At 41.0% G+C, this 11,712-nt stretch overlaps 1 protein-coding gene across 1 annotated transcript; it reads right to left on the bottom strand.

The window, feature by feature from the left end:
• Positions 1-162: 162 nt before the first annotated feature.
• LOC103925372 (myosin heavy chain, skeletal muscle, adult-like) lies at positions 163-10,088 on the bottom strand. Its single transcript, XM_009334080.1, has 21 exons — positions 10,027-10,088; positions 8,988-9,230; positions 8,758-8,901; positions 8,508-8,664; positions 6,882-6,909; positions 6,672-6,783; positions 6,380-6,472; positions 6,184-6,247; positions 5,992-6,090; positions 5,782-5,885; positions 5,544-5,682; positions 4,779-4,897; positions 4,512-4,661; positions 3,517-3,687; positions 2,831-3,140; positions 2,611-2,678; positions 1,738-1,825; positions 1,525-1,642; positions 784-907; positions 562-698; positions 163-457 (listed from the first exon to the last, which is right to left on the bottom strand). The coding sequence occupies exons 2-21, from the start codon at positions 9,192-9,194 to the stop codon at positions 163-165; spliced, it is 2,727 nt and encodes a 908-aa protein (XP_009332355.1). The 5' UTR covers positions 9,195-9,230; positions 10,027-10,088.
• Between the last annotated feature and the right edge of the window lie 1,624 nt (positions 10,089-11,712).

Genomic DNA, 11,712 nt, shown 5'->3' with positions numbered 1-11,712 from the left:
GAGAAGCGCGGAGCCTCATGCGGGGCTGCCATGAGACTCGCCACGCCCCCGTCAGTGCCTGTTTACTCAACGTTAGTGTGTGTGATTTAGACTGTTTTCTACTGCACGTTTGTCGGCTTCCTGCAAGTCTCTGCCTAGGGTAAGAAGCATTCTGACTGTATATCATTCTTTTCCCAGGGACACATGAACGGTGGTACTCACCGCCTGTACTTGGAGTTGCAGGTCATTTTTCTCCTGCAGTAAGGTCACCATTTTCTCCTCCAGCTCCTTCCTCTTTGCCTCAGACTTTGCAAGCTCTTCCTTGGTTTTCTCAAACTCTTGTTTCATGTTGGCCATCTCCTTCTCAGATTCCGCGCTCTTCAGCAAGGGCTTGATCTTGAAGAACAGCTTCATCCAGGGCCAGTGCTTGACATTCATGAATGCACGAACGTTGTACTGGATACAGAAGATTGAGTCCCTGAAGTAAAATTCACATAGCTATTGCACATTCTGTGGGTGGTGAATTTAGACTCAATTAGCCAAGACCTGTGAGAACATGATACGTGGGTGAGAAATGTCTACCTCCTCTCCACCATTTTCCGATACTCCACTCTCATCAGGAAGCCCCTGCTCCTGGCTTGTGTCATGGTCATAATCTCTGCTAGTTTCTCATCTCTCATCTCCTCCAGCAGACCTACCAGCCCAGCTTTGAAGAACACCTTAAGAAAGGGAGCATTGTAACACATCAGTCTCAAGTAGTGCATAACAGAGGCACATAGTATTTCAATGCAGGACTTATTCTACCTTGGTGTGACCAAATCTGTATTGGGTGTGGTCCACATCAATGGACCCAAGAAGCTTCTCTGAAGCCTTCTTGCTATCCATGAACTGACCTTCTGGAATAGCACTTGCATTAAGCACTCTGTATCTGTAGGAGAAAGCAGAACATGAAGAAATCCACATTACTGAAACCACCACTGCGACTGAACCCCACAGCCTTCTCAGCAAGAGCTGACTGTCTGACTGAGTAATGTCATGTATTAGAGAGACAGTCCATTCTTTCAAGACAGTGTCAGTGAAGATTTCATACTGTTAACTCAGAGTCCAAGGGAATCCTGATCATCACCCACGTCATATCATCATGAACTGGTAGTGAAACATTTTTGTATTACTACTCAGTGATACTTCTGTTAGTACTACTACTAACACAACTCAGTATTTGTGTTAGGATACTCAGCCTGTTCTCAGCAACAGCTCTCAGCTGGTCATTTTCAGCAACAGCTGACTACATCATTGATAGGAGCAGACCTCCCTAAAGACAGTTCAGAGGCATTTTTAGGACATTGGGTGGAAACACATATTGTTGTTCGAATGTGAAGTGGCTGGAAAGTCAAGGAAACTTTTATGTAACCTCATTGTTTTCCAGTAGTAGACTACTGAAATGCGATTTGATTACAGAGTGTATACACTAAACTCTGTAGTAATTTAAGTAATTTAGGACATTGGAACAGGAAAAGAATGGGGAGAAAGGTGGAGCGTTCTCACCTTTGTTTGAAGTCAGCATACAGGACTCTGCTGGGGAATCCTTTCCTGCAAATTCTGATCCCTTCCAGCACACCATTGCATCGCAGCTGATGCAGCACCAGCTCATGCTCCATGGCACCTAACAAACACCATCCATTAGTGACTACTCCACTCTTTAATACGCAGGAGAAGAGGTTCTGTGGCTTGAGTTTTCCCCCTATTAGATCCCCTTACCAGGTGTTTTTGTTTCATTTGGGATGATGCATCGTACAAAATGGGGGTGAGTGCTGCGTAGATTTGTCATCAGCTTGTTTAAATTCTCCTGTGAGATTACAAGGTGAAATTTAGATCAACAGTTGAAAGATCTGCATCCCTGCAGCTGCATGTATTTCATCCATGGAAAGGAGTTAATAATTTGCCAGATTTATACTATGTTGCAAAATTTCCTTATTAATGTACAAAAGCTTATGCCTTCATCCATCTTTTGCTGTTGAATATTTCTATTAAAAGGAATTATAATTTGGTTACTGTGTCATCATAATTTGTTATTTACAAAAACTGGGATATAATTCATTTGATAGCCTGAGGCTCATGGCTTTGAAAGTCATAAACAATTCCCTATGCTTGCCCTCCTGAATTAATAAACTGCTTAGTCTTTCATATGTGATAATCTTAAAGCCAGCCTCTCTGTTTTTCAGAACTGCTCCATTATTTATGAATTGTGCATGGTAGCAGTACTGAAAATATTCAGAAGTCCAAAATCTATGTTTTGTAAAACATTCTGAACTCTGTGCAGTAGCTGAAAGAAATTGACCTATCTCAATTTCATATTTAGCTTAAAAAAGAGGTGTATGAAAAAAGATCTGAATGACAACATTCTCAACCATTTGGAAGTTTTCATTTTGATATATGAATGAGAGAATATAATTCCATGTTAAAAAAGTGGAGAAACTAGTCCATCATTTAAATGGAAAGAAAATTTACCTATAGTACATAATATTCTTCAGCCTCTTGTTATAGGACTTCAAGAGTTATAACATCACTTTTCACATTTTAAATTCCCTTTCTTCAAGTAACAAGAGACAAAGTGAGGAAACCAGTACGTACCCGGAAAAGAGCTGAGACAGTCTGGAAAGAAGAACCCTTCTTCTTGCCACCCTTTTTGCCACCACCCTCTGTAAATGAAAGAAGGGGAAAACAATATTAAAATAATGATGTTGAACATTGAACTACAGAACAGAAAACAATTTTTAAACATTTAAGTTTTCCTGTTCGATTTCCTGTCAACATTTTACCACATTGAAAATACAATTTTCACAGAGCTGACCTGCCTCTGCTCCACCATAGTTGGCAAAGAGTAAAGCCAGTGTCTTCACAGATGATTTCTGGTACAACCCAATGACGGTTTCATTCAGGGGGTCTTTGTTCTTCTCCAGCCAGCCATTGATATTGTAGTCCACTGTACCAGCATAGTGTATCAGGGAGAAGTGGGCCTCAGCCTTCCCTTTGGCAGGTTTGGGCTTCTGGAAGTTACTGGACTTGCCCAGATGCTGGTCATAGAGCTTGTTCTTGAAAGAGGTGTCAGTTGCCTTGGGGAACATGCACTCCTCTTCCAGGATGGAGAAGATGCCCATGGGCTGGAAGACATTACAACAGACAAGAGGGAGAAACAGATTCTTTGGTTGGAAAGAGGCTAGTGTTAGGACAGAAAGCTGTGAAACAAATCAGAAGATAAGGTTGCTTCTGTTCTTTTCTGGACAATATGTCACATAAAATTAACTGAGGTTCATTCTCCATCCTTGCTGTTTCACCTTTACTTGTGGAACTACTTTTAACCGTTGCTGGCAACATTACAAATTACAGAAATACAGAGCACTTTAATAACTGAAATTTATCATTTTAATCCAGACATAACCAAATTCTGTATGTATCCCTCAATAACTAGAGAATTCCAACATTGCATATGGTGCATTTGGTGCATTCCATACACATGCACCTGAACAGGAAGGATACCTTCTCAATCAGCTCAATGCAGGCAGCCAGGTCCATCCCAAAGTCAATGAATGTCCATTCAATTCCTTCCTTCTTGTACTCCTCCTGCTCCAGCACGAACATGTGGTGGTTGAAGAACTGTTGCAGTTTCTCATTGGTGAAGTTGATACACAGCTGCTCAAAGCTGTTGAACTGCCAAATGGAAAAAAAGATGCAACGTTTTTAAGGGTCAGCCATCACCACAAGGCTTTTCCTTGTGTAGTTCTGATCCTTCAAGCATCAATTCAGACAAATACAAGGCCCCTTCCCTATCCGTTCTCCCAGAAATCCTTCAGTGGGACTGTACTTGCATTCTGAAGAGAGAAAAGACTTCTAATTCATTGTAATGTAGAGATATTTTTTGCTTGTATGTTATCATTCCATATAATATGGATACTTTAATTATGATAGTTATCCCTTATCCCTTTGGAATCCCTTAATTCTAAAGCAAATTTAGTAATTAACTTCAGCACACCTTCTCCTATCAGAACAAATTTATTACTAGACTCTGCCTCTCCTAACATCCCGATCATGAAGATTGCCTCAATTTGCTACTCAAATATTTTTCTGCTCTTAAGAGAGTGGCTTTAGATATTTCCATGTGCTGGTATGGAATCTTTTGGGGTTCTTTCACCAACAGCATGAGCATTTCCTAATCTCTTTCAACAATTTCCACCAACAGCATGAACATTTCTAATCTCTTTCAATATTTTCCACACCTTTGGCTCATATAACTTTGTAACAGATTTCTTCCTTTTTTCTTTTCTGTTAACTAAACTTAATATTCTTGCATGCAGTGGTATTAGTTTCTTTCCTATTAAGATCTAACAGTTGAAAAGGCAAATCTCTTTAATAGTAAGATCTCTTGATCATTGTATTTTTTACAAAAAATCTGACTCTTTATGAAAGAAGTCTTAGAATTTTCTTAACACCCATTCTGCCTTCCATTAAGTTGTTGTGAAATCGCTGTTCCTTACATCAAAGATCTCAAAGCCAGCAATGTCCAGGACACCAATGAAGTACTGTCTGGGTTGCTTGGTATCCAGCTGTTGGTTGATACGAACAACCATCCACAAGAACATCCTCTCGTAGACAGCCTTTGCTAGAGCACCTACAGCATTGTGCACCTAAAGCAAAGGGGAAATACACAAAAGTTACTGCACAGAGAAATTTTAAGGAACTTTAACTGTCTGAAGAGAAATTCTGAGGTATAACCATGTATTCCTAGTAACTGAATATTTTACCTGCTCCACAGTTTGACCTTTGGTCACATATTCATTCCCAACCTTGACTCGGGGACAACACAGGGCTTTGAGCAGGTCAGCAGAGTTCAGACCCATCAGGTAGGCGGCCTTGTCAGCAACTGAAAGACAAGAGAGACAAAGAAAAAAATGATAATTGGACAAGGACTGGAATATGATCAATGGGTGTGTGTCTCGAAATGACACCAATGTTCAAAATTCTTGACTGCAAATCTTTTAATCTAGTATCACAGCAAGCATATTGAATACAGGAAAGCTGTGAAAGCCAATATTGGTATTTTTCTGAAAGTAGTTATTCGTAAGAAACCTTTCCTTGAATATTTTAACTAAATTTATAAACTGAAAAAATGCTTTTAGTAACTTTCACTTTAAAAGCACATGAAGAGTACAACTTGGCATCTTATATTTAAATAGGCCATGGTCTGCACTGCCAATAGGAGAAGTATGTACATGCCAGAGCTAATCCTAGAGCCTATGGATTGGGATGTTGCCTCTTCAAAAAAGCTTGTCAAAACTTTCTGCATGCTAAATGGAAAAATGCATGACACTAGCCCACCAAAAAGCTAACTGAAAGAGTACCATTCAATAAGATCGGCCAAGGATCAGAGAGTCAGGTTCACAGCTTCATGCACACTAAAACAAATATTACTTAGTTTTCACTTGATTAAGCTATAGCTTTTCTCCTGTCTAAAAAAAAAGTATCTTCCCAAAACTGATTTCCTTATTAAAAGGTCAGTTGCTAAGGACCTTCTGTGCCGTCGGGCTCTGCCTGCTCCTCTCGTTGTTTCTGCTTGAACTTCAAGTTCCCGTAGTGCATGACAGCCCCTGTCAGCTTGTAGATGGCAGTCTTTTCATCAGCGGTGAAGCCCAGGATGTCAATGGCACTCTGCCGTCAAAAAAATGAAGTAAAATACATGTCCTTAGGAGGTCACCTATGTCACCTTCGAGACACGTACAGAAGGTACCTTTTTGCTGTGTTACTTACATCTGTAGCCATGAGCTCCTCCTGGTCATCAATGCTGGGAACACTGACCTCACCTTGACTCACAAAGTGGAAATCATAAGGGTTGGTGCTAATGAGGAGCATGTCTGAAAGCAGGAAAAGGCAAGGCACAGGCTTAGTTTTGCCAACCAGGTAATAGAGGGAACTCTTGCTCAGAGATCATCCTCAAAAAGACGTAATGATCCTTCCTACCAATTAGCTCTGGCTTCTTGTTGGACGTGATCTGATAAAATATGTGGTAGCTTCTTTCTGCCTTGAGCTGGAAAGTGACTCTGGACTTCTCCAGCAGATCTGGCAAGGACAGTAGGACAAAGTTAGGCACAGGAACGCACGTGGAGGTGGGAATTTGGGAAGGAATGGGATCAGACAAGGGGAGTCTCTTACAAGTCTCAATGTCCGCAGAAGCCAGTTTGCCTGTAGCTCCAAAGTGGATTCTGATGAATTTGCCCTGTTAAGGAGAAGCAGCAGCATTTCAGCCTGGATGGGTTCTTTTGACGTCTCTCCTTTACGTGGAATACTGCTGGGGCCATCACTTATCTTGTGATGAGAGGGAGAGATTTTGTCCAAAGCAACAACTTACAAAGCGCGAGGAGTTGTCGTTCCTCACGGTCTTGGCGTTTCCAAAGGCCTCCAGCAGTGGGTTGGCGCTGATGATTTGATCCTCCAGCGTTCCCTGCACGATGAAAATTATTGCTGGTTATCCTTTCCAAAAATCACGTCAGGAACAGAGAAAAGCATTGATGCAAGCTAGCATCTATTAATTAATGATTTCACCCTCAAGCATTCTCTACAGGACGATAATTATTCAGTTACAGTGTTTAGCTGACATGGCAATTACATGCCAAGTGTTCAGTCTGTTCTTCCTGACTCACCTGCATTTTGCCAGACTGCTCCTCCTTCTTCTTCTCCCCACTCGCTGCAATTGTTGCAAAGTACTGGATGACACGCTTTGTGTTCACAGTCTTCCCTGCACCGGATTCTCCGCTGTCAAACCAAGGAGAGAAGCAGAGAGCGTGTGGTCAGGCAGGAGGGCCCCTGGCACCGAGCAGCCCCACAGGGACCCGGGCAGGGAGTGTACGTACGTGATCAGGATCGACTGGTTCTCACGATCTGTGAAAAGACAGAGAGTTTTCTTAGTGCTCCTCAATTGCAGAGAAATCAAAATCTATGACAGAATCCAACTGTGAAGTGAAGCTTCATTAAGAGTGCAGGAACAATGGACAGCCAATTCCCAGTTAAAATGCCCTGGGAATGTTGCACATAATTCCTTTCAGGATTTTTTGAAGTTCCCCCAATAAAAAATTAAAGTCTTATTTGTATATAGATATTAGATAAAATACTAGCTTCTTTTTAAGATAATTCTCTTTAAGTCAAGATCAATATTTCTCTATATAAGAAAGAACCAAACCCAGATACTGTTTTGTAATGTCACTATGATTCAAGTGACTAAAACATGTATTGTATAATGAATTGACACGTTGTGTCAAGAGCCTTCCAAGATCAGACCATAGGCCCTCTTGAGTTCAAGGATTTTTTGAGGCAGGCATAGTACAATTGCATGTAATGGCTTGGGTAGACTTTGCATTAATTAATCTCCTTACTTTAGTTATTGAAATATACCTTTAGGACATATGATTTTCTTTGATAATTTCCAGGACTTGAGTATGTTGTATGCAATTTGTGATTCCCTTTGCCTTTTTAAAAATGTTTCAACTGATAGTCGTTTTGACGCGTCCTAGCTGTTCAAATGTTAGACAGAAGGAAAGAATGAATTCTGATTCTGCTTTCAATACAACCTTTTATTTCTATACAACTCTTGATTTTACAAATTTCTGTCATATATCCCTTCAATTTTCTCTTCTCCATCATCAAAATGTCCTTACTTACTTGTTATTCATACTGAATTTATTTCATGCCTATGAATATTGTTTTGTCCCTCTGTGAACTTTTCCAGGTCCGCTATCCCCTTTTTTAATATGAGAAAATTAGAACTGACTGCATTATTCAAGATGTCAATGTTCCACTTTTTAACAGAATATGATATCATGGAGCTATTGCCCTTTTTGTTCTCTTGGGTTTTTTTTCCCCCCAAGTAATTTCTAAAGTTCATTTTGTTTTCTTCTGCCCTAATGAGCACTGAGCCAAAATTTCTGTAGCATTATTCATTGTAAGTCTGAGATCTTATTCTTGAGAGGTAATAGCGATTTCTTATCTAATCATTCTGCCAATCTTCCATTTTCCATTGTATCTCCTGCCTTTTAGGCTCTGTCTCCTTCATCTGACAATCCCTTATCCTTTGGGGTTCTAAGGCAGTAAAAAAGGTCTGATAGTGTACTTATTTGGATTTGGAACTTCAATTTATAGTGATCCTTTCTTGCTTTCTGATATGGATATTATGTTAGTAATATTTGATTCCATGCTTTTGTTAAGATAGAGCACCAAAACTTCTGTAGCATTGCTAATTCTGCTTTCCATGAGACTTTTTACTCCACAATTACAAAACTTAACTTCTAGACTTCCCTCTACAACATTCCCAGGGTGCTCTCTGTGCCATTTATCTCATTTAAAGATGGGCATTCTAGTTTACTCAGCTGACATATATGATGTAAACATGACTCCATATGTTCAAAGATTATCTGCAGAGAAAACGAAGATTTTTCCTGAAGTGCACACTACAATATCATTTGAAGGGATATCAAACAACTCACCATTTAACATGAACTGATAGGCATTGTCAGAGATGGAGAAGATGTGTGGAGGGGCCTCCTGGCGCTTCTTGCCTCGGTAGGCCAACACCACCTCCGGGTTGTACACCGGCAGCCACTTGTAGGGGTTGACAGTGACACAGAAGAGACCCGAGTAGGTCTGCAAGGAAGGGACACAACACGTTGGCTTCCACTTAGCCTGACAGAGCAGTTCCTCCTAGCTACCCAAAGGAAGACTGCTGCTGGTACTTACGTAGATCATCCAGGTTGCATAACGCTCTTTGAGGTTGTACAGCACAGCGGGTTCGTGGAGGTGGGTCATCATGGCCATGTCCTCAACTTTATCATACTTCGGAGGGTTCATGGGGTAGACCTGATCATCCTTCACGGTCAGGGTCTGCCAAGGAAGAGAGACTGATACATGTCAGCTAAAAGGCCAGAGTGGGAATTAAGTTATGTTCTCAAGTCTTGCATTTTGCTCACCTCTCCAGCTTCACTCTGGACAGTGACCTTCCCTGATTCTTTGCTCTGGATTGTCCCTTTCACAAAGGATTCTTTAGGATGGGCCACAAAGACGGATGTCTTGGCATCGAAAGGCTTGTTCTGGGCCTCAATTCTCTCCTTCTCTGACTTTCGGAGATAAGGAGCTGCCTCCCCAAAGGCAGCCATCTCAGCATCCGGAGAAGTCATGTCTACACGTTACTGAAGACACGTCAGCAGAAGACTCTGAGGGGGAAAGAAGAGAGTTTCCCTCAGGTAGACAATAGTTTTCTGTGCCAGTGATGAAATCTCTTACAGTTTCTATCTTTCCAGTATTTAAACTAGTATGTCATTTTCAATAACACCTTTTGAAAGCGACTTTTGATTTGAACATCTAAGTACTTACATCCCACTTGAGAATGACACAGCATTCTAAATAATTTTAGTCTTCTAACTATGAACAGATTTTTTAATATGGATTATAATTTTGTAATATTATCATTCTGGTGCGTGTTTTGCCATTTTACTATTGGTATAATGAAGAACTAAACCTAAAGCAAATCTCTCTCTTCTGTTGCCCTTAATTATGAGCGATGAGTCTCCAAGAAGTCCTTTCATTGTCCATGATCTGTCAAAAGTGAATTTACTTACTTTCACACTGTATACATCTTATCAGGCTCAGTTCAATCTTTTCTGCAATGGGTATGAATACGAAAAATGGGGAATGACTATAATAAAATTACCTCAAGGTAATTGGACTAACAGTTAGTAACTTAGGATGTTGCCTGTCATGACATCAGAGGTTCTAAGTTAGTCACTAGTATATTAACAAGTTGGTAAATTTCTTCTTATGCTCCATAGTATTCCAGAGATAAATTTTAAATTGGAAATAAAAAGATGCCATGGAAAGCAGATTGAAAATTTCAGCTATCAGAAGCAAACCCTCCCTTCTGGTTATCAGAAGCAGTCAGAATGCAGTGAGACATGCAAGATAAAGAGAAATTGCTCAGTCTCTGCAATCCTACAGAACACATACACTTACCTTGAAACTTTGAGTGAGAGCAGGGCAAAATAGTCCCAAGGAGATTTTATAGAGTCTGGTATGCAGATGCTCTGGATTCTTCCCCTTTCTTCGGTCAAAGCATTTTTGGCCAACCTTCTTTGGTTGACAGACTTGTTGCCAACCTTGTTTGGCAGACTTACCTAAAGACATAATTGTCATTTGATTTGACTAGATATAATTAGAAATTTTTTATATCTTACCAACTATGTAGCTATATCTACTATAAATAATTTGACAAGAGAATTAAGGGGGGAATCTCGATCAGTTAAGGCACTTAGAGAACTTGGATGCAGGACTTACGGATTATGCCGACATATTTCTGGGTGATCTTCTGATCCATCCAAGATAGATTGTTTTTTTCACAGTGCTGCAACAATTCAAACTATACAATGCAAGTAGTAGCATTTATCTTCTTCACACGATGCTGTGAGGTTTATAAAGACATACTTGAAAAATAACAGTATACCAAAATCTACAACTCATTGTGACTAAAACCAAGGTATTTTTCTTGAAAATAGAAAACCAGAAACCTATGGTAGCTCAGATTCCTGCAGGGACAATATATCGACTCTTGAAATACAGCTCATGTACAGAGCGCTTGAGGTGATTTCCAGGGTCCTGAGATAAATACAGATGCTGATGGATATAAAGATATTATAAAGATAAATATAAAGGTATATTGTATTTAAAAGATATTATATTTAAAGAATATTAAATTTGCGAGAAAGGTGAGGTATCTAAAGACATTCTGCATGTCCCTAATAATGAACAAGGAGTTGCAAATTGTTGTGGCATCTACTATATAACATACAAGAACAAAAGGTGCCTTCTGATTTTAACAGCTAAAAATCACAGCATCCCCATGTCTGTAAAAAGGAAGTGTTTTCAGTTGAGCAAAAAGATTAAATTCCTGATTTACAGAATACAGCCAGAGGAAATATGTAACAACTCTTACTTGAGCTGCTTTAAATCCTGTGAGATTTAAACACATTCTTCCCCTGGTCATTGGCATTTTGGTTATTAAAAGAGCTCAGTGGATAACACATGGGCAAAGTTAGAAAAACAGTGCATGGATCTGATGTAATATCCAGCATCAGGCAATGTTCGGTGCTTGTAAAGCCCATTCCCAGGAGGGCTGCAGCACTGCAGTACCCACTTGGTTGGAGCCCAAATCCAGAGCTCACTGCTGAACTCCATGCTCAGGGCATGGGGAGGCTGATGGAAACACCCTCTACCCTGCCCAGGAGGAGCCCAGAGCCAGCCAGTGGGAAATGGTGAGCGCAGGGGTGCATCTGAAGTCCTGTCTCTCTGGGGAGCAGGCACGACGGGGTCCTGGCAGGGCCACCTCCCTCCAGCGGGACCCAGAGCACAACTGTACTCCCCAGCATGGGGCCAGCAGGCGTTACTCTGAGGGGCTCTTGCAGCTGAGTCCGCGGGGTGCTGGGGTGCCACGTGGTGTCCAGCAGCCCAGTGGCTATCAGTCCTGACTGAGGAGGGGACAGAAAGGTCTTGGCAGCTCAGAACCTGGGGTTAAGAAGACCATGCAAGAAGAGCAAGGGATGGCTGAGGCCTCTCCCAGGATGAGAGAGCTGGGGGTTTTCTTCCCTCAGGCTGGGGAGGAACCTCTGGTCTCCCATTCCTAGGGAAGCTGTAACATCTGCACTG

The sequence above is a fragment of the Pygoscelis adeliae genome, unplaced genomic scaffold, assembly GCF_000699105.1.
Source record: "Pygoscelis adeliae isolate BGI_AS28 unplaced genomic scaffold, ASM69910v1 Scaffold11, whole genome shotgun sequence".
NCBI classification, from domain to species: domain Eukaryota; kingdom Metazoa; phylum Chordata; class Aves; order Sphenisciformes; family Spheniscidae; genus Pygoscelis; species Pygoscelis adeliae.
Note: the sequence above shows the minus strand (reverse complement) of the source record. Positions and strands in the feature narration are given on the sequence as shown.